Source organism: Euprymna scolopes, chromosome 1, assembly GCF_053919585.1.
Source record: "Euprymna scolopes isolate OS-2025 chromosome 1, ASM5391958v1, whole genome shotgun sequence".
Taxonomy (NCBI): Eukaryota; Metazoa; Mollusca; class Cephalopoda; order Sepiida; family Sepiolidae; genus Euprymna; species Euprymna scolopes.
In genome coordinates, this window is record NC_136482.1 from 53,272,012 (window position 1) to 53,295,865 (window position 23,854).

Sequence of the window (23,854 nt, forward strand, 5' to 3'; positions counted from 1 at the left end):
CTGTCTCCCAGCTGGTATGAATTGTTTTTCTTTTTTATTCTCTCTCCTTTTTCTCTTTCTGTCTCTCTCTCTCTGATGCCCCCTCTCTCTCTCTTCCTCTCTATCTCTCTCTTTCTCTCTATCTCTCTTTCTCTCTCTCTGATGATCCATTCAAAAGACAAGATTGACACACAGAAAATCCAATCAACAAAAGGTATTTCTCTTTCAAATGAACTTTTCCCTGTCAGAGGAGGTGTTCATAAGACCATGTGATGATTTTAGCCCTTTTTTGGATACATTTACTTACTTGACATTTGACATTGAATTTTTATTGGGAATTCTTATCCTATGATAATATTATCTTTTTTTTTTTTATTGTTCCTAGAATTTAAAATATCTTCTTTTACAATTTACACTTTTTATCACGTTTTCTCTTTTCGTTTCTGTGTCCTTTGTTTTTTGTTTGTCTGTTTATCTTTTTTCTTTTCGTTTTTGTTTCTTTTCCTTTTACCTTCCTTTTCCTTATCTTGTTTCCTTTCTTTTTCTTTTTTCCACTTCTTTATTTGTCTTTTCTGTTTTCGTTTTTTTTTATTCTTTTTCTTTTTTTCCTTTCTTATTTCCTTTCTTTTTCATTTCCCTTTTTTTCTCTTTTTTCCATTTTTGTCTCGCTTAACTCTTTTACTTTTTGTTCTTTCTTCCTTTCTTTCCTTTTCTTTTCCCTCTTCCCCTTTTCTTCTTCTTCATCCTTAATCTTTTTCTTCTTCTTTTCAACTTTCTGTTTTTCTTTTTCCTTCTTTTCTTTTTGTTCATTTTTGTATTTTTCTTTCTCTTCGTTTTCTTTTTCATCTCCTCTTCGTTTTACATTATAAAAAATCATTTTGTGCTTTTTTTACTTTATTTCTATGTCTCTCCCTCCCTCTCTCTCTCTCTCTCTCTCTCTCTCTCTCTCTCTCTCTCAGATCATCTTTTTTTTCTTCTTTTTGTTGTCCAATTTTCTGTCTGACACTTACCCACTTTATTTAACCCCTTTTTCATATTCCCTTGCTAACTCCACTCTTTTGTCTTTTTTGCTTGTCTTTTTATTATTTCTAATAATAAAAAGTTTAATTTTTGTTTCATATGAATTTATTTTCTCTTTTTATCTTTCAGTTTACTTTATTTCTTTTTTCTTCTTTATATTTTCTTCCCTTTTTATTTATCTCCTTTTATTTTCTTTTTGCTTCCTTTTTATTACAAAAACTATTTCATATTTCATCAATATTTAATGGCACCATACCAATTAATATATTAATAGTTTAATTATATTCTCTCCACAAATGAGTAAGTTAAGTGAAACATTATTACTTCCACACCTTTACTTAAAAACTTTAATCTTTACAAATGTAAATGAAAAAAAAGTTTATTTAAAAAAAAGGGTGCATGTATTGGACACCCCATTGTTATTTTTGTTGTTTTGTTGGACGCTGATTTTTTTGTTGTTTACTGATTAAATGTCGAATGGTTACACCCACCCACCCATTATTCAAGACACACAAATGAATTGGCTTCACCATTCATTTATTGTCTTGATCTCTTACAAGTTGGCTCCACCTTCTCCTCTTTCTCTCCCCGCTCATATCCCCTGGTCGAGGATCAACCGCTATAAATATTTCAAATCTGTGTAGCTGCTGTGATACTGAAGAAAGATGGCATCACACCGAGAGGAGGTACGTAACACCTAGACCTTACTTATACTCACGTCTTCCCTTTTTTTTTTTTATTATAGTCATGAAATATGAAGAAGAAAAAAATCGATAAAAACAACCAAACAACAAAAAAATACAAGGAAAATCAAAATTATGAAAGGCTTGATGACAAACATTGACCAAAAAAAAAGAACAATATAAAAAACAAAATATTGGACATGCACATTTAATTGCTTTTTTAATTTGTTATTTTCCCATTTATAGAAGACTAAGAACAATATTGTTCTTATTTTTGTCATTTGTATCATTATTATTATTATAATTGACAGAATTATCAACAACATTTATAGAATTCTCTAGTGAGTTATTGAGCAGAGATTTTGTTCGTTTATGTTGTAAGTGCTCGCAGTTCTCATCAGTTAATTGTAAAAAAAGTATTTTGGAAAATCAATAGAAGAATTTATTTGAAAACACTTTTTATTTTTATTTTGGAGTTTGACTGAGATTTATTTCTTATTATACACATTACACATAGATGTGATCAAAATAAAAAAAAACTTAACATCTAATTGTCTCGTACAAACATAGAAAAAAAACAATTCAATAAAAGTTTACGAAATACTTATCTCAAACACACACACATATACGCACAAACACATATCTTTATAAAGTTAGTTATGCTAATATGTTTATGTACAGGATTTACTTCTAAACTAATTAATTGATCATTTTAAATTTTAGAACACATCTGCTAGGCGTAAAGGGTCTAAATGTGGGTTTTAGTTATTTAAATTGAGTTTTTTTGCTAAAGGTGTAAAAGGGGGACAGAAGTTCCTCGTGAAAATTCAGATATCTGCGATTTTTGTGAAATATATTATACATTAATTAATAAATATTTCACAAGTTTCTGTTTCTTTGGAGTACATTAAAGGGTTTTTAGGGGAAACATCCTACCATTTAACGATTCAAATATATTAGATTTGCATTGAAATTGATCCATTTTATCTTGATTTTGATCTTCATAAGGGGACCTAAAAGTGGTGCAAAACTGTTTTATTCAAGAATATTTCTTCTAATATATATATATATATATATATATATATATATATATATATATATATATATATATATATATATAAGTAGTATCAATTTCATTTACTTCACTTTCAACTATAAGCATTTAAAAAGCTATCTAAATTTATTTCTTAAATCTAAATTCTTCACAAACATTAATATGTTCAACTTAGTTTTCTTCTTTCTTCTTTATTCTTATTAAAATTACACGTTCACTTTAGAGCATATTTACTTTTTTTTTTTTTGAACCTTTTTTTATTGATTTCTTGGAATTACATTAATAGAATCAAGCTGGTAAATGATAATAATAATAAAAAAAAACACTCGGCTGCTTCAATAGTTCTTACAAAGTTGTTTGCATCATTCCACGTTCAGATTTTTATATTTAGAGATAATAATAGAATTTTTTTTTAATAGCAAACATTATTTTTGTCAATTATACAAAAGAAGCTTTTACTTTTTGATTCTGCTACGCATATATTTAAACCACTTTTTAAACAACAACAACAACAACAACAACAACAATATATATATATATATATATATATATATATATATATATATATATATATATATATATATTTCATGAGTTTTCATCATTTTCAAGTTTTAATGAAAATGACATGATGCTAATTTAAAACTAATGGAATTAAATAAAAAGAAATGATATGATCATTCAGAAAAATTGAGTTTTACAGAACGCAGGTTTAGTAAAAATATCATTGAATTTGATTGTTGATATTATAAAAAAACATTACTGCTTTGGTTTCAATAAGGAAGGTTGTTTTTCTTCTAATGTTATATAATCTTTTGTAAGTAAAAAAAGTTTGTTGATTTTAAATTTTAATATATTTATTACACCTATGTAGATATATAAAAAAGAAATTTATGAATTGATTTAGTCTGATAAGTGTTTTCTCAATGTAGTTGTTAGAAATGTCAATCAACTTGTTGCATGAATCAAATCCAAACCCACTTGTACCGAATGACCATAATTCTCAGTTCAGAAATTCAGATAAAATTTGCCTCCCTTAACTTTGAATATTGTTTCTGTATTCAAATGATTAAAAATTGTTTAAAAGTTAATTTCCTTCAAGTTTATCGTTGTTTAGTATTAAAATACTTATTTACCAGATTTGTAATCACATTTTTTTACTGCCAAAAAGAATTTACGTCCAAAACAAACTATGTCCATTATCATTTATATAAGAATTAGCACTTTAGCTTATTATTAGTATATCAGTGTATTCTTGTGCCATTCTCTGCCTAGGATGAACAGAAAATCTATGTACCTCTACTAATAAAATACTTTTAAACTGTTCAAGGATTACTGTATCTATCATTATATTAAAGATCAGTTTGCTTAAAGCTTTTTTTTTTTTTTAATATATTTTACTCATACAAAATAAATGATAAAATAATCCTCAGTTTTGGGAATGAGTTATGACAGAAAAAAACTTTCATTTTAATTGTTCTAATTAGCCGGAATTCATCAAATGATTAATATCTTATTAAATTTTTATTTATCACTTTCACCCTCTCTCACTGTATCTTGTTTGGCACCTTTCTGTTTATACAGAATCTATAACTGTCACTTTTCGCACTCACTCTCTTTCTGTTTATCAAAAGTTGAAAGTAATAAAGAAAGGAAATAACCAAAAGATTGGGATATTCTATCATAAACAAAAAAGAATATCAACGGGTAGTAGTATTATTACTTAAACCGGAAGTATAGAAAAAATGGAGATATAGCGGACATAAACCGACTAATTTGTAATTTTTCCTTTTAATATTTAACTGACTTTGCAAACTTACTTTTCCCTGATTCAAACAAAGCAATCTGATCTAAGCTCAATAGATTATTAAATATATATATATCAGTGTTGCGACGATTAATCGGAATTGGAATTGGGAATTGGAAAAATCGCAACATTTTGAGGTATCAGAATCAAAAAAATTTGTGCCTATTTTCCGATGCTAAAAACGATTCCTTTAATTATTATCTTTTTATTTGATATTGTTTAAAACAGAATCCTCCACTGCTGGTAGTAATAATGCAATGATAAATGTTTATTGATTTTAAACTATTAATAAAACTAAAATCTATAGAGCATCCCCACACAAGTGTGTTTTTACCTTTGAAAAAGTATATGCACATCTAAGATGTGTGTGTGTGTGTGTGTGTGTGTGTGTGTGTGTGTGTGTGTGTGTGTTTTGGTAATCGGGACAAAATTACAATTGGAATCGGGAATTTAGTCCGGAATCGATAATTGTATCAGAATCTGGAAAAATATTGGAATCATCCCACCGCCACTAATATATATGTTGCTGTATTTATGATACACACAACATTTATGTTTTGCAACATACATGTTGTGTGTATGTAGGCAGCATTTTTTTTATTTAACCAAACATTGTTAAAAATATCAGGATTCTTTTAATTATACCGTTTTCATCTTTTTCGATTTTTCTAATGATCTTTTTCGTGTTAAAATCAAATAATAATAATAATAATGTAAGTTCCAGACATATCATGAACACTTTCGATTCTCCAGCGAACCAAAATAGCAGCAAAATTCTACCCCTTCACTGTAGAGAACACAAGATGCCAAAAAACCTATTTAAATAGCTTCTTTCTTTGGACCACTTGTCTTTAGAATTCCCGACTGATTCCCCATTTCTTCAGTTGTACAAACATGCATGAATTGAAATGTAATGTGAAAAACATCTTGCTGCACAACTCCCCACTGAGAATGTTAAAAAAGACCAAAAAGCTGCTCGAGGATAAAGGTTAATGGGATAAAATGATTGTCTCTTGAGAAATTTTAGAGAATAGTTGATGGAGTCGACCACTCCACAAATTCAAACTTTTCTAAACTCATAATTTATAATCTCTCTTATATCATAACAGTTAGTGATTGCATCAAATATTTTGTGACTTCACCAGTGGCAATCTTTAAAGGCTTTTTGGGGCAGTCTGTACTCTCTTGACACACATACACTTCAGTTACAAAATCTTTAACGTCTATTTTCACACATTTTTTTTTATCATATCCACATGTTTTTGATCACTTTCAAGTGTTTTAGAGTTTTGAATTTTTGAAAGATTCTAAGCAAGTCTCCCTTCAGTTCAGCCAATGACCTTTTCCCTTAGTACCAAAGCCAACATAATCTAAAGCATTTTTAAAATGCCCCCCCCCCGCTATTAACTGCACTATGTTGCCAGTCCTGTGCAGTTCTAAGCAGTCTGACCTCTCAAGTTTTGCTTTCTCCCCTTGAGAAAAGGTTAGGTTATTGTTAATTGCCTGAGGCGCCCTATCAGGGAAAGCCAATGAGACTGACCAGGCAATTTTTTGCAGGGCAAATTGCTCTTCCTTTAAGGCACTGACTCTTTAATCCCACTTTCCAACCTTGTGTCACATCATTCCACCATGGGAGGGAGATAAATACACTCTCTGCTATGAACTCGTCCCAAAAAGGGTGTTCTAGCTAGTTATGAAAAAGAATCAAGGATTGAAACTCAGTCGAACACCTTCTATGGAAATAGGGATAAAGTAGAGAGAGACTAGTAACGTCTCTTCTGTGAGAAAGAAGTTTCCGTTAACTAGATTTTGGAGTAGATTTTGTACTCTGACAATGCAGAGTGTTTTGTGATAGCAAAGATTCGACAATAACATTTCAAAAGTGAAATTTTTAGTTGTAAATATTGATAAATTGTAATGACAACGCATTTCTATTCACAGGGTTATAGATCATTTACTGCAATATTAAGGCAACAAATAAGGTATTTTGTCTCTCAGTAACAGTTTCCTATCCATTTGGAATAATGGTAATAACGTTCACTAATATGTCAGGAAGTTCAATCCTTGGTCGTGTCAAATCAGACTTTAAAATATGATGTTTAATGTCCCCTTGCAATGTTTTTACTTTTTTTACTTGGGAATCACCACTTATCAAGGCCCGAGGGCCACTCGTGGATAAGGGTTAATGGAGGTAAGGTGGAAGTTTAGTAACTGTTAATGTTATAAATTGGATATAATTGGGAATATTCATGGAGACGGCTCAACAAGAGCTTGTTTACATTGGATTTGAAGGCTATTATGTTGTATTCATCTGGGAAGCAGGCCAGCGGAACAGTGTTCCACAGACGGGCAGTTCTGGGAAAAAAGCTTTGTTCATGGAATCTGCATTTACATGTAGGCACAAATAAAGAGTAGGGAAAATCGTATGTAGTGGTTGTAGCTAGTCGAGTTTTTTTTTTTTAAAGTTTGGCGGGGGGGGCATGGGTTGGAGTTCATTCGAGCACTTTCCATGAAAATAATGATAATTCTCAGCATTATAAGGTAAGTATCAAGAGCAAGTGGAGCAATCTCTACCCTACACCTTAGTGTAGCATTTAATGAAAATAGAACCTTCAAGTTGCCCTTGATCATAGTTGGACACTTAGCTTTGAATAAGAATTACCTTCATTTCATTGTTCTGAAAATCATTTTTATTTTTACTGTGATTAATTATAATTTCCATTCAAAAATCCTTGCATAATAATTACTTTTTTATACTCATTCATTAAAAATAAAAAATTGGTTTTAGATAAAACGAATAAAATACACTTTTGTCCTACTTTATTTGTAGATTTATGAAAATAAGTTATTTTATTCAGTCAAGTTTTTGAATTCATTCATTTTCTTTGCTGTTATTAAAGTATCCCCTCAAAAGTCACTCTCACATGGATTCGTTGATAAAATTCAGTATCCTCCATGTAGTTCAACCATATTTGGTACTAATAAACTTTTTGTCTTTGTCTGACTTGTCCACCAAGTTTGAGTTATAAATGTATAGCAATTTTTTTTTTGTTTAAACACTGTTCAATGATATGCTGTAAATGTTCACATCTGCATTACAAGTAAACCTGAATTCGACTGCTTTTGCTTGTGAAGGTCCTTGCTTGTTTGCTTTTGATGGTAAGGATTGACAGATATTATTTTTAAGATAATATCTGGAGTGATTAAGGCCAAATAAATGTGAAATCTATTCAGGATGACACTTCCTACTAATGAGACAATCATCAAGTGTGTTTGCATGTTATCAAAACAAAGACTGTTGGATATTTATAATTTAAACTTGATGGACAAGTCAGATATAGATCAAAGTTTATTCATACCAAATATGGTGAAACTGTAGAAAGTAATGAATTTTATTAACAATTCCAAGAGTGGCATTTGTTAGAGAGAGGTCACTCTATTCTAATTATGATATTATTGCTCAAATAATTGGTGTCGTGATGTTATGTTTCAAATTCTGTTATGCATAAAGCTAAATTGCCTAGAAATAAGTAAATCCATTGTTATTCTAATTTCTATTAACAACTTTTGGTTAAGATTATTTGGATTATTCAGACTAGTGTTCTCATCTTGAATGTTATTTTATTTGGTGTAATGGATAAAGTACTAGACAAATTCAGTTCTAAATGAAGATTCAATCTTAATGCAGGCGATACTAAGAATACAAGTGCGAATACCGATGGAACGAGAGCATTCTACTTCTGTGGATTAAATAAAGTGTTTCATTCAAAATTTTGTACAGATTCTCGAGTTTAACAGAAAGATTTCCCAATTTGACAAGCTACACCTGAAAAAGTCAGAGGTTACATCAGCCAAAATGTTGTGAAATAACATTCAAGATGAGAATAGTAGTCCAAATGATCCAAATTATCAATCCTTATCTCAAAAATGAAGAAACATAACTTTTGGTTAGTTTTGATTAATTTTAACTTCACTTGAAATATGTTTGAAGAATGCATAGACAAGATATTTTCCCAGTTTTTTTCCCCCCAGTTTTTCTTTTTGTCTCTGCGGAAAAATGCACAAATGTTTTGCTAATTCTTTTTCATATTTTGCTGACTCTTGTATTTTGCTGATTTAAAAAAATATATATATATTTGATTCTTTTTAATATTTTGCTTCGCCTGAACATGTTTTTATTACAGCCCCATCCTAGCAACAATATTTGTTAACTTCAAATGTCACCTTGATACTACACATCTTTAAGATTTTTTAAACTTTTTAAGACAAGAGTGTTATATTTATGGCCAGGTAACAGAATTAACTGGTTCACCTCTTAAGTCGAAGTTGCAGTCAAAAGTTTTGGAAGGAGCTGAAGTCGTACTCATAAGAATACTAGGAGACGAGTCAATTTTTTTAATCTCCAAAGAATTAGCAGACAGTTTAAATATTGGAAAACTTTAAAATAAGCAGTCATGACTGGTAGATACCGATGTAAAGTGTGATAAAAGTAAATTAAATTCAAGTTTACTTGGACAATTTGTATTCACTTTCAATAGAATACTCTTGGAAATAGCATGAATCCAAGTTAGAGTTGACTTCACAGCTTTGCTGACAACAATAGAAAACCAAGCACTCTTATTTTGAGATACACTCCGCCCCTGCTATAAATACTCCTTTTTGTAATATAAAAGAAAAGCATGTATGATTGAGCATGTAGATATTATATGATCGTCTGTCAAATTTATTATAGCCATTTAAGCCCTAATTCTGTTGGAAAATGTATACATCTGCAAATTTCCCCAGCTATAAAATAAGAACTTTTGTTCAATTAATTGTAAACTTAACGTCTGTAAGGCGTTTCCACTTTTGAAAACGAGGTTATATTTATGATCAGTAAAACCTACTTCTTTTACTATTATTTGTTTATGGAAATATAACAATATACTTATCAACATATTGCTGTTTTGCTTGCTTGATACTTAATTGATTGTTTTTCTGCTCACGCTTTAAATTAAAATAATCGTGAGAGACAAGAAGTTCTGTAAATGACATTGGCTACCACATGATTAAAACAAATCAAACTCAAGTTTAGTTTGATAATTTTGATTCGCCTTCAATCGAAATACTCTTCGAAATAGCATTAATCCATTTCCCCTTTTCTTCTGTTATGAGTAAAATAAAAGTATAGCCTTCTGACCGATCAGTTTAAGTAAAGAATATCTGTGAATTTATAATCCGGCAAATCAGGTAGGCAATTATATCAAAGATTTTTAGTTTAATCCTTTAGATGTTTAACTGCTAATCTTTTGAAATTTCTGCATCTTTCTTTAGTAATGATTCATTAAGAAATGTCCTAGTAAATTTATTTTTTGCAGTTATTTCTAAATTCATCAAGTTATTCTTAAAATGTAGATGTATTTTGTTCGTTAATAGATAAAACTTGGGTTTTTACAAAATTTTTTCTAATAATGAAAAGCTGTCATCATCTTGTTTTTCTTTATTTAGTTATTAGCAAAGAAAACCTTAAAAGCAGTGTTTAAAATCATCGATAATAGACTATTTTATGGACGAGAAAATCAAAAGTATTAAAATCAAACAATTTTAAATACTAGACTAAAAATATTTAAATTAAATGATTTTTGTTGTAGACCTGTGCTAGAGGTTACAAATGAAAGAAACCACAAGTAGTGTAAAGTGTATAAGATATAATATGTATTTATCATAAAGAATACAGGAACCACTAAAGTGATATGAGAGGAACGTGTTCGTAGCATGCGGTTAAACATGGTATGAATGTCTCTATTTAGTCTCTGAAGCCAGTGGTATTCATATGACTGGTTGATTCCATTTAGTTCTCAAATAGGGGTGATTTGTACCCCACGACATCCCCCCCTCCTCAGCTTTTCATTCACCTGGGATGATCATAATAGCCCTTTTTCCTGGGGTTGATCTCTATCGGGTCGGTCATTTTCCTCTTCCTGGAGGACCGGTGTTGTCCGTCTGCTTGTGGTGTTACCAAGTCAAACGTGTCATATATCTGGTCCATTATTTCTGGATCAGCAGGAGGTTGTCTTTTGTCATCTGTTATACATTTCCGAATTTGGTTTAAATACTTCTTGTGTGAAAATCTTGGACTTTTGATAATGTAGACCATCCGACCGATCCTTTTCTGGACCTTTCCTAGTTCCCACATTGTACTATTATTTTTGTGTACCTGGAAAAATACCTTTTCACCAGGTAAATACCTCTTTTTAGGAACTATAGTATTTGGCGGTTTCACCTGTTCTGGCAAAAGTTTCTCGAAGACCGGCCTAATTTTTCTTGCGAACATTAACTCTGCCGGCAATATCTTTGATAGAGTGTTTTCATTTTGCGTAATTCAGTAAACTTGTAAAAGCTGTTGTAGCGCCTTTTCTGAAGGCGTTCCTTTAGCCTTCTACAAGGCTCTTTTCAGCGTGTTTACAAACCTCTCTGCATGGCTGTTTGATCGGGGATGATAGGTTGGCGTTGTTATGTGGTTAACCTGGAAATCCTCGCAGAAGCTTTTAAAATCTGCTGAAGTGAATTGTATGCCATTGTCTCACACTTGAAAATCAACCACACCAAACCTAGCATACAATTCGTGAAGAGCACTGATTGTAAAATCCGTCACTGGACTTTTACATCGAAATACCTCAGACCATTTTGAAAAACTGTCTACCACTATTAAATAATAGTTTCCATCCAGTGGGTCTGCATAATCTACGTGATTTCTTTGCCATGGGTAGTCCGCTTTAGGTCATGGGCTAAATTGTATTGGGGGCGCTTTTGCAGCCAATGAGCATCCCTTACACGACTTTACTGTGCCTTCTATATCAGTGTCCATACTCTTCCAGTAAACATAGGACCTCATGAGGCTCTTCATTTGTGTAGACTCAGGGTGCACCATATGAAAATCTTTTAGAATTTTCTTTTGTAGTGTAGCTGGGATTACTACTCTTTCTCGGTACAACAGTACCTCATTGCACATAGAATATGCTTCTACCGCGGATTCATCCGATTTAATTTTTTGTTTCATTTCTTTAATGAAACTATCTTCTTCAGTCTCTCTTATTATATCTTCCAAAGTCACTGGTAGTTCCTTGATCGTATTACATAGTATTTGTGTATAGTCCTTTTCACTTTGTAGTGACGCTATTACTGTGTCTTCCAGCGGTTCCCTTGATGTCAGGATTAATCGCGACAATCCATCTGCATGACTTAATTCGCAGATGTAAAAAATTCCATCTTTGCAGTCTGTTGGCTGTGTAAGTTGGCAGACCTTTTTTAGAGCCAAAGATGGTTATAAGCGGCTTATGGTCGGTTTGTAATTTAAATTTACGACCATGTAAAAATCGGTGGAATTTTGTAACATCGAATATGATCCCCAGTGCTTCCTTTTCAATTTGGGAGTAATTCTTCTCGGCAGGAAATAAAGTTCTTGATGCATGGGCGATCGACTTAGTGGACCCATCAGGCATCTTGTGTAGAATGCATGCTCCGATCCCATAAGAACTTGCGTCAGTTGCGACAATAATCTCTTGTTTCAGATTGAAATGAGTTGGGGATAAATCTGACATTAATACATCTTTTAATTTCTTAAATGCTGCCTGGCACTCAGGCGTCCAGTCTCATTTTTTGTCGTTTTTTAATAGTGCATGTTCTTAATGAATATTTGGTAATAGTTCACGAGCCCTAAAGAACTCTGCAATTATGAGGTTCGTGCATATCTTTTATAGCTGTCTGAACCGGCTTTCCTCCCATCCTTATCTATGATATGACCAAGGTATTTAATTCGTTAAAAAAAAAAAATTCGCACTTTGCTTCCTTCAATGTGAAGCCGTATTCTTTTATTCTGTCAAACACTTGAAATACATGATCTCTATGTTGTTCAACATTTTGACTACGCATAAGAATATCATCCAGATAGCCTATTACGAAATCCAAACCGCTTAGCAAAGTATTAATTACCTGTTGTAAAATTGCAGGTGCTACTTTTATACCAAATGCTAATCTATTGAATTTATAAAGTTCTTTGCGCGTTGAGATACACAAAAGTTTTGAGCTATCTTCCTCTACTGGTATTTGTAGGTTAGCCTCGCTTGAGTCTATTTTAGAAAAATATTTTCCGCTATTTAACTTAGCGAATATTTCGTCTGGTTTTGGTAGTGGGTAGTGATGGCTCTTGAGTGCCACATTCAATCCGGTCAAAAAGTATGCACATACCCTAATCTCTTTAGATTTTTTTTTCATGTATACGGTAGGAGCTGCCCACTCATTATAGTTAATAGGGGTTAAAATCCCACTGTTAACTAGTCTTTCCAATTCTTTTTCAATTTTTTCCCTTGAAGCAAACGGTACGCTCTGTGGCTTTTGGAATATTGGTTTTGCTTCGTCCAGCAATTTGAATCTCGCCTTTATTTTTGTGCAGCATTCAAGCTTTTTGGAGAAAACACTTGGGAAAGATTTTTTGAGATCTTTTTTTAGTTTGTCGGCTTCAGCCGTTAAGTTTTTGACTTTATGACAAAAATCACTCATTGGCGAGTCCCATAATTCAAATTCCTGAATCCAATCGGTCCTGAATAAGTTTGTTGCATTCCTTAGAATGAAAACTTTTAGCTTTTTTAATCGTTCTTTTTAGTGACATATTAATAACGACCTCACCCTCAAAATTTACTTTTTCACTAATTACTGATCTTGCGACTTTATTCGTCTTTGTCATCGTGGGCTTTCCTATTCGCTTCTACATGTAAAAATTTATAATTGATAAATCCGACCCTGAATGGAGCTACAGTTTTACTTTTTTTATTTCTGATTCTCACAGTAACATATTTCCTTATGTTCTCTGTTGGTGAAAGGCGCATTTTTGCAGCTTTGACGTAGCTTTTTTGCTACTTTTTTTCTGCAATATGAGGCCTTGTGTCCTGCTCGCTTGCATGTGTCACATGTTATTTTCCTATGGTATTGACATGCATTGTACCCATGAGTTCCTCCACATTTGCTACAAGGGGTCCTAGGATTTTGTCTATCCTGATAATTTTTTGAAGGGTTCTTTTTGCCTCTTCTTTGGTAATTGTTGGCAGGGAGGTGTCCTTTATTTTTTAAGCATATTTTTTTAATGTGAGCGATACCTGCTTCCTCTATGTTTCGGGAATCTTGCTTCATTGCCACGAACCACTGACAATCTTCAGCCAGTTTCTGAAGCGTCAAATTAGGTTATAATTCCAATTTATTTAGAGCACAACGTTTTATATCGGTGTCTTTTGTGGCTATTAAACCTTGTGTGAATATTAAGCATTTGAAATTGTCCGCCGTTAATGATGACAATTTGAAATCGTCACGGTGCTTATTAACTATAGATACAAAAGTTGTATAGTCCTGATTCTCCTTACGTGTAAGTTTCATGCATTTCCATCTTTTATGAAAAAGGCTTCTTTTTTTGGACAGTATAACTCCATTAATAGTTTGACTGCCTCGTCAAACGACAATTTGTTGGTTTTCCTTGGTAAAATATAGTCCACGAATTTGTTATGTTCAGATGTACCTAACTTCCGTAGCAATAAACGAACCTTCTTTTGATCAGTTGATGCACTGCAATCAATCTTAAAAAGGTCTTCAAATCTTCTGAAATATGCCTCAAACGTTAGGTCTTCCTCAGGAGCACAGTGAAATGTATCAATAGCTGACCAGATCGCATTTTGGGAAAAAGCTGTGCTGGTTTCTTCTCCGCTGTCCGTATTCACTAAAACTTGCATCATCAAATCCATTTTTTTATCTGACTGGTTTTGTTACTCTAAATGTAATTTTTTCAATTCCAATATTCGTTTGTTCATTTCTTTCTTTTCTCTTCCTTGTTTTTCTTCCAGATATTTTATTAAATTTAACTGTTTCTCTTCCATCTGTGTTTTTATTGTCAGTTGCATTTCGTTGTTTTGTTTCTGCATTGCCAATTGTTCTCTGAACTTTTTTTCAAGTTCTAATTGTTGACTTTGTTGGAATTTTACCATTTCCAAAATTTGTTTTGCAAAGTCGCCCATTTTTTTTTTTTTTGACTGTATGGAATTACTTCATATGACAAAATGAGTTTTTTTCAGAAACAACCCAAATCGTTGAATTACTTTTCCTATAGTACCAACTCTATAGAAAAAAACCTTTACAAAATTCGTTCCTGGCTATTTAACAAATATTTCTTTCATATATTTAATTCCTCGTGTGGCAATTTTCCTGAGAAAATAATTCGGCGTTTGCATTTATACAGAAAGCAGTAGATATCGTTTGTCATTTTTCAATTTTCATCACGTGTAGGTACTGGGTTCAATTCCTTGTTGATCCTACACATTTTTCCCTCTTTTTTCCTTAAAAAGAAAAAGTTACTTATCTGTGAAAGAGAGTTTATAACATTTATTTAATATTGGCTATTCTTTTTGATCTTTGTGCGAAAAAGAATGTCCTTTTCTCGTTAACACTTTATTTATCGTGCTTAGCGAAATTGTTTTTTTCTTCTACGACGTGCAGTCCAGTCGACCAGTGAAAAGTTTATTCTAATCGGATTAAAATCCGACATTTTTTTTGTATGTGAATACTTGCTTTAGCCAATAAAATAAAATATACTATCATTTACTTTTGCAGGAGTTTTTTTTTCTTTTTCCAATGCTAATGCCTTTTAACGATACGATGTATTAGCAAGACATGTTTTTTTAGAACGACAAAGTTTTTTTTCAACATTGCTTTTTTATAGGGATGGAAAAAAGTTTTTTTTTCTACTTACTGAAAACTTGGTCTCGTTAATTCAGTAGTAACTATTCTCCACACAATTTGTTGCATTAGTTCTGTTTCAACTCGTAGTTACGTTCTCTTTTAGTAGCTTTTTAACAGGAAGATAAGGCTATTGGACGACGTCTTTGTTAAATACTTTTTCCGGCTAGAATTGTTTTACTTTTTCGAAGTGTTCTTTATTCTGTGTTTGTGGATTTTTACGCTCGAACGTTGTTTTCTTTCCCCCAACGTTAACAAGTAATGTTCACCGTTCTTCACCGAACTTTTGAAAAATAAATACTCTTAAGGTTTCGAATTTCCCCCGAGTGTAGGAAAAAATTATTTCGAATATCCACGTGTTCTTTTTTCTTGAATCCTTTTGGTTGTCAAATGCTGTTTCAAATAGCCGTTTTTTTTTAGAGTGAATGTTCGTCATTCAGTTGTTGTTAGCAATTATTGTAGATTCATCCGGGAAGTTCTTGAATCGTCCTCGTCAGCCAGTTGTTGTAGACCCGTGCTAGAGGTTGCAAATGAAAGAAACCACAAGTAGTGTAACGTGTGTAAAATATAATATGTATTTATCATAAAGAATACACGAGCCACTAAAGTGGTATGAGAGGAACGTGTTCGTAGCATGCGGTTAAACATGATATAAGTGTCTCCATTTAGTCTCTGAAACCAGTGGTATTCATAGGACTGGATGATTCCACTTAGTTCTCAAATAGGGGTGATTTGTACCCCACAAGAATTTTAAACAATAGATTTAAAAAGAAATAAAATCAGACAATTCTAAACATCAGAGATTCAAAATTATTTTGATCAATCCGACTCTTTTAGATATTAGAAACTAAAAAATAATTGAAATCTGTCTATTTCAGATATTAGAAACTGAAAGGTATTAAAATCTGACTAGTTTAAAGATTAGAAACTAAAAAATATGAAATAATTTCGAAAATGTATTTGCTTACGTGTTAAGGAAGTAGACATGATTATGTAATAACTGATAATTAATTATTGACAATAACAATACCAGCCATGTAGTCAGCTTAATGACACCATATGCAAACAAAAAATATTTCCGCTCAAATAATTTATATTATTTCACGCTGAGTTCCACTTGTAATAATAATAATAATAATAATAATAATAATAATAATAATAAAATTGAAAATTATACACCAATAAACCATGTTCCTTTATTGATTTTTTTTTTTTTTTTTTGTATTTTTGATTTATTGGTGTATAAATATTATTATTATTATTATTATTATTATTATTATTATTATTATTATTTTCTTTTTTATATTTATATCTTAATTTTATTCCCTCCTTTCCTTTTTTCTTTCTTTTTCACTTATTTAAATGCCATTAGATTATATTTTTTAATATCACGTGACTACCGCCTTGATTAATATGTGCTGCATTTTTTTTTCTTAATGTTCATTACGAACTCTACTTTTGTATAAGTAGTATCGCCTGAAGAAGTCTTGAGTTACTTGTAACTGGCTGACCGAAACATGCTCATCAATGTAGAGCGACATATAATTGCATATGTAAAATGAATAAAAAATATATCTTGTGCTACTTAGCAACCACGTTAAAAATTCATTGGTTGTTTTACTTTTGGGAAATATTAACCTATATATATATATGTTTTTTTTTATTTTACAACCTCAAAATATTAGCTAAGACCAGTGCAATTGTTACAGCAGATAGAGGAGTCTCCCGTCTGTTTCTTCAGATGGTAAAAGTCAAAAATAAGAAGGGAATAGGATATGCTTTTTGGGGACACTTATACATATTAAGAAACCAAGAAAAATATAGAGAGATAGAAAAGCATAATAATAAAAAATATTTATATAAAGACAAGAGATAGAAAGAAGGAAAAGGAAAGAGAAGGCAAGAAAGAAGCATAGATATATGCCATGGACAAAATCAGTTGAATTAAAAAAAAGGCTGGGTATGGGTTAATATATTTGAAATGAGTTTACGAGTGTCAACACGGCAGACGTTTTTGGGGGTATGAGGGGTTTATATAACGTGAAAAGATTTTCTGGGATATTTATCACAGATGCAATATTAATATACATCTATTCGATTATATTTTAACATACGTCCTGTATAACTTATATAAAAGCTCTAGAATTTTGACTAGGAAGACAATTATTTAGTAGATATTTAACATACGTCCAGTTAATTACAGTTAAAAAACATGTCATATTATTTGTATTGAGTTTTCAACAATTGCGTGATCCAAGTAAAAATTAAGAATAGTTGGAAGAATATTGGATGAATAATTAGGAAAAATGAGGGAAGTTTGAGGGTTTGAAAATCTAAGAAAAGAGGGAATTTTGTTGGATGTGTATTTGATCTGGAAAGAAGGGTAAAAAAATTAATGGACTCAGAGGTATACAAAAATAAAAAAGAAAAATAATCGGGATATTTATAAATATATCAAATACTAAAGCAAAAAATATAAAAGTGGCATTATAAAATGGTGTAGAGTTTAATGGGAATTACATAGCTATACAAATGATTAGAAATAGGGTGTTTGGTTATAATACAGTATAAATAAATAGATATGGAACGGTATAAAATTTTGTTTTATGCACTTCCATATCTATTTATTCATATATATATATATATATATATATATATATATATATATATATATATATATATATGTATATATCTGTGTGTGTATATAGGTATATATGCATGTATGTATATGTGTGTGTATATATAGGTATATATGCATGTATGTATATGTGTGTGTATATTTAGGTATATATGCATGTATGTATATATGTGTGTGTGTATATATAGGTATATATGCATGTATGTATATATGTGTGTGTGTGTGTGTATATAGGTATATATGCATGTAGGTATATATGTGTGTGCGTATATATAGGTGTATATGCATGTATGTATATATGCATGCATATATATGTAGATATGTGTGTGTATATGTATGTATATATATTAGTGATGGGACGATTCTGATATTTTTCCGATTCTGATATTTAATCGATTCTGTACTAAATGTCTGATTCTAATACAATTTTCGATTCTGATCCTTTATAAATCTTTAAATATTTAAGTATAAAGTTGCTAGTTTCTCTCGACTACCGTAAAAACACGTTAAATGTGCAGATATTTTTCAAACGTAAAGACACATGTTGACTGGTGTGATCTATAGATTGTAGTTTTACATGTCATTTAAAATCAATAAATATTTGTTATTCCATTTCTACAAGCAGTGGGAGATTTTGTTTTAAACAAAATCAAATAAAAAAGATAATTAAAGGAATCGTTTTTGTCAATAGAAAATAAGCTCAAATTTTTTTATACTGATTCTGATACCACATATATATGTATATACATTTTTTTAATTTTAATTTCTTTTTTTTATTGCATTTTCAGCCCAAACAAAGCACAGCGCTGCTTTGATGTAGATGGCTACTATATGGGACATTAATTGCAAGGATATTATGTAGGGAGTTGAGCAGCAAGATGTCTGTTTACATTATACTTGAACTTCTTCATATCAGTACAGTCAGAAAGTAGGAACCCGGAAGGTCATTTCAGAGTCTAGCAGTTTTAGGGAAGAAACTATTCGAGTAGAAGGCTTTCTGACATCTGGGGATGTCTACTGTGTAGATGTGAGATTTTGCTGCTTGTTGGGGGTACTTACGTCGGGGCGGGGTACAAGAGTTTATAGTTCATTGGAACACCTACTATTAAAATACTTGTAAACAGGCAGAGAGATGCAACATTTCGTTGATGAGACAAAGGTTGAAGTCTAGCTGACAGCTCAGGATATATATATATATATATATATATATATATATATATATATATATATATATATATATATATATGTATATATATATATATATATATATATATATATATATATATATATATATATATATATATATATGTATATATATATATATATATATATATGTATATATATATATATGTATATATATATATATATGTATATATATATATATATATATATATATATATATATGTATATATATATATATGTATATATATATATATATGTATATATATATATATATATATATATATATGTATATATATATATATATATGTATATATATATATATATATGTATATATATATATATATATATATATATATATATATATATATATGTATATATATATATATATGTATATATATATATATATATATAATATGGGTTAAGAAATTCCAACGAAAGACAGATGTATATTTAAATAAGGGGGTAGTCACCAACAATGTGTATTTTTTAACATTATTTTATTATTCCGTGTCTTGGTTTTTCATTGAGAATTCTGTTTGGATCATTGTAATAATGTTTTTAAATCATTGAAATCGTTTTTACGGGTTTCAGACGTTCTGCGAAGCGTCCTCGTCAGAAATTATTTTCAAATGTGTTGGAGATGTACACGCCTCAACCCCTTGGAAACACTTCAAACAAACTACGAAAATGCCATTTTTACATCTCCAACACATTTGAAAATAATTTCTGACGAGGACGCTTCGCAGAACGTCTGAAACGCGTAAAAACGATTTCAATGATTTAAAAACATTATTACAATGATCCAAACAGAATTCTCAAAGAAAAACCAAGACACGGAATAATAAAATAATGTAAAAAAATGCACATTGTTGGTGACTACCCCCTTATATATATATATATATATATATATATATATATATATATATATATATATATATATATATATATATATATATACTAGCATGGGTACCCAGCGTTGCCTGGGTTTACATGGAGGTCCGTTTGAAACACACCTGTATACTAATCATTTTCATGATGGGTAACGTGGATACCCCCCACAACAAAAATAAAAGAACAGATAAAAACATGTAAATGCAATCACCCCAAAAAAGAAGTATGTGATATCCTCTCGACCAGATATTTCGGCAGAAGGGCTACAAAAAGAAGAAACTATTCTCCGAATATTGAGCACTGGAAAGCCCCCCCCCCAAAAAAAAAATAATAAAAAATAAATCATTACAACTTTTGTTTCAATAAAAATAGTAGCGAATGCCCGTGCGATTACAAAAAAAAAGAAGAAAAAAAACAAAGATCTACCAAAAATTAATTCCAAAAACAATTAAATGAAATTTTTCGTCATTTTATAATTCTACTGTAATCCCCCCCCCAAAAAAAATTGAATTTGTCATATTTTGGGGTACGTTCTGTTTATAAAATTGTTAGGTGAAAGTACAGAATTGTCTCATAAAATTAATTAAATTTATCGTTATTTTATGTTTCAAATGTAATTTCCGCCCCCACCACCAAAAAACAAACAAAAAAAAATTGTATTTGTAATGTTTTGCCCTCCTCCTCGATCACCAAACTTGAAAAAATGCTAGAGTTTACATGTCTCATTGAATGCTTTGTGGCTAAAAAGTGGGTGCTCCACTTACGTTAAATTTATATAAAAAAGTGATCCCCCAACTAAATTGTTAATTTTCTTTTTTTTCAAAATTTCTTATTTCATGTTATTTATAAAGACTGTTTAAACGTATTAGGCCCTCAAAAAGTAGGTCTTAATTACTTTTAAACGACAGTGGGTCACATCGTAAAAATTGACCATTTTTAATTTAAGATGTTAAATAAATTATAAAGAAAATATGTTTCTGTTTGTAATTAAATACACTTGCTATGGTATAATTATTATAATAAATCCTGGGCAACACCGATTAAATTTTATAAACAAAAAAAAAGAGGAATGTATGGGATGATGGATTTTGCTCACATGGAAAATTGGCCCTGTGTCTGACTAATTCTGCCCTCGTGGGGATGCAAGTAAATGAGGACATTAGTTTTAATTATTTTTCTCTATCAAATAAAAAAGGTTACTTAAAAATTAAGAATAAGCGAAAAAAAATTTCCTCAGAATTAAAAATAAAAAAAGAATTTAGCTTAGAAGAATATTTCGTAATGAAAACAAATCTATTATAGAAAATATTTAATAACGTGCTCCGTTTAAAACAATTTTTCAATTAAACTATCACAGTTATTTCCCATTTGGTTTTCTGGTTTGAAAATTAAACGGTTTCAGATTTCAGATAAAATAAGTTAAATCAAATATATATTGAAATGAAAATAAACTAAATAAGTTTTTTTTAATTAGTACAGTTGAAACGAAGCTATTATGTCGAATAAGTAACATCATCGAGCTTATTATTTAAAAAGCTTATAATTTAATGTGATATGCTAATGACCATAACTCAATCAATGTAGATGTGGTTTGAAGAACGCTATATATAGAAATTACATATAAAATATAATGTCTCCTTTGACAGAAGTATCTTCTCATGGGCATTAATATTTCTTGACCAGGAGAGATGTACACACATATGGCCTTTATATTTCTTTGATCATTGGCAGTTGTACACACAGACAAACACACACATGAATGCTACTACGTTATATATATATATATATATATATATATATATATATATATATATATATATATATATATATAAATAATGTACAAGGTGCCTTCAATAAGTTTCCAGACTTTTTGTACAGGTATTTAAAATTGTCATAGAGTCTTGAAAATTCAGTAAGTTATTGCTATACAACATGAGATGACTGACCAATTTGTATGATTTCAGATTCAAATGAACAGCAACAGTAGGGATTGAAATACATTCTTCTAAAGCCTGATTATCACAGCTGATGAATTTCAAAAATGCAATCTGGGCAAGAGGACATTTTAGAAGAATTAAATTCAATAAATTTCTGTATTAAACTTGGAAAAAATGCCACAGAAACTATGGAATGCTTGAGACTGCTTTTGAACCATCTTGCATGAATTGAACATCAGTTTTTGAAGCATGAGAGATTCAAGGAAGGCGGGGTCTGTGAGGGATGATGAAAGATGTGGGAGGTGTAAGGAAGTCAGAACACCAGAGTTGATTGGTAAAATAAAAAAAATTATGGATAAGAACCGTCGTGTAGAAACAATAAGTGCACAGTTTGATGTCAGTGTGGGAACTGTACACACTATTATTTTTGAGGAACTGAAGATGCAGAAAATTTGCATGAAGTTTTTTCCAAGGGTCCTTAGAGAAGATCAAAACGAAAGACTTCATGAAAGGGGATGGTCAGACTGATCAATTCAGATCCTGCAGTTCTTAATGCTCTGGTGATTTGCAAAACTGGATCTTCTGCTATACCCCAGAGAGAGAAAGAGTTCCCAGTGAAAGCATGCTGGTTCTTCCAGACCCAAGAAGGCCAGACAGAGCAAATCCATCTAGTAACTTATGATAACCTCTTTTTTTGACAGCACAGGCATGATCTACATGCACTGGGTTCCCACTGGACAGACAGTCAACAAGGAACACTATATTGAGGATATGAGAGTTCAGGAAGAGATTCTGTTAGAAGAGACCAGCATTCTTTCAAATGGGTCAATTGCATTTCCACCAGGACAATGCACCAGTTCACAACTCCATCCTTGTCACAGACTACTTGACCAAGATGGACATAAAGACGGTTTTTCACTCTCCCTATAGTCCAGACCTTGTTCCTTGTGACTTTTGGTTATTCCCTAAGCTTAAAGAAAACCTTAGAGGCTTTTGTCATGAGACAACTGAGGGGATGAAAGGTTGTGATGAGGCTCATTAACACACTCACACAAGAGGACTTCCTAGAATGTCATGTGTGTCCTATCAATAAAAGTGCACATAAAAAATCTGTAAACTCATTTAAGGCAGCTTATATGTATATATGTATATATATTTTTATATATTTACATTATATATATATATATATATATATATATATATATATATATATATATATATATATATATATATATATATATTCGGTGTACATGTTTATTTCTACAAATATTCTTGGTTACACATTTGCAAACTTCTTTCAGTTTTAGCTATAAATTAGTTGAAGTTAATCAGACCAAGTTTTCTTTTTTTTTAGATCGGTTTTTATACTAATATAAAGACAGAGATAAAAAAAAAAAAAACTATTTTTGTCATCTGGCGAAGTTTAGCGGATTTCCAGCTAGAACAGAAATATGTCCACAAATGTGTAGCCAAAAATGTTTGTATAAATAAATAGTATACAAAATAAATACACAGCTTTATTTATAATATTATATAAACACAGTAAGTATTTACTGGATCAACTCGTGTGAATAGAGCATAAAAATTATATATATCACTTTCAATTTGTCTTTACATAAGCAGTAATTTGTTGCTACTCAATCATGAGCATGTTCCAGTCTTCTAGTATTTAGTAACTAGAGACCTCTTAAGGCAACAACGCTTACATCAAAAATTCTTAATGAAAAACGAAAATCAACTTTCAGCAAAAAGAAGGCACCCCTGACCCTTTTTTACTAAAAAACCTTCTTTTTGCTGAAAGGTGATTTTCGTTTTTTATTAAGAATTCTGCTTTTGAACATAAGCGTTGTTACTTGAAGAGGTTTCTAGTTAGTAAATACTAGAAGACCGAAACATACTCACGACTGTGTA

General features: G+C 30.8%; 1 protein-coding gene across 3 annotated transcripts in view; it reads left to right on the forward strand.

Annotated features, from left to right (window-relative positions):
- LOC145296251 (H(+)/Cl(-) exchange transporter 7-like) overlaps positions 1-23,854 on the forward strand; it is a 594,517-nt gene that overhangs the window by 263,327 nt on the left and 307,336 nt on the right. Inside the window, exon 1 of one of the 3 annotated variants that reach the window (XM_080142534.1) lies at positions 83-193. The exons of 1 other annotated variant lie outside the window; for it this stretch is intronic. Coding sequence is in view for 1 of the 2 variants with exons in the window: in XM_080142525.1 (XP_079998651.1) it covers positions 1,665-1,685 (21 nt within the window). In the remaining variant the exon portion in view is untranslated. Of the gene's footprint in view, positions 1-82; positions 194-1,373; positions 1,686-23,854 lie in introns of those variants that run through there. One more of the 3 variants, XM_080142525.1, reaches the window with a different exon arrangement.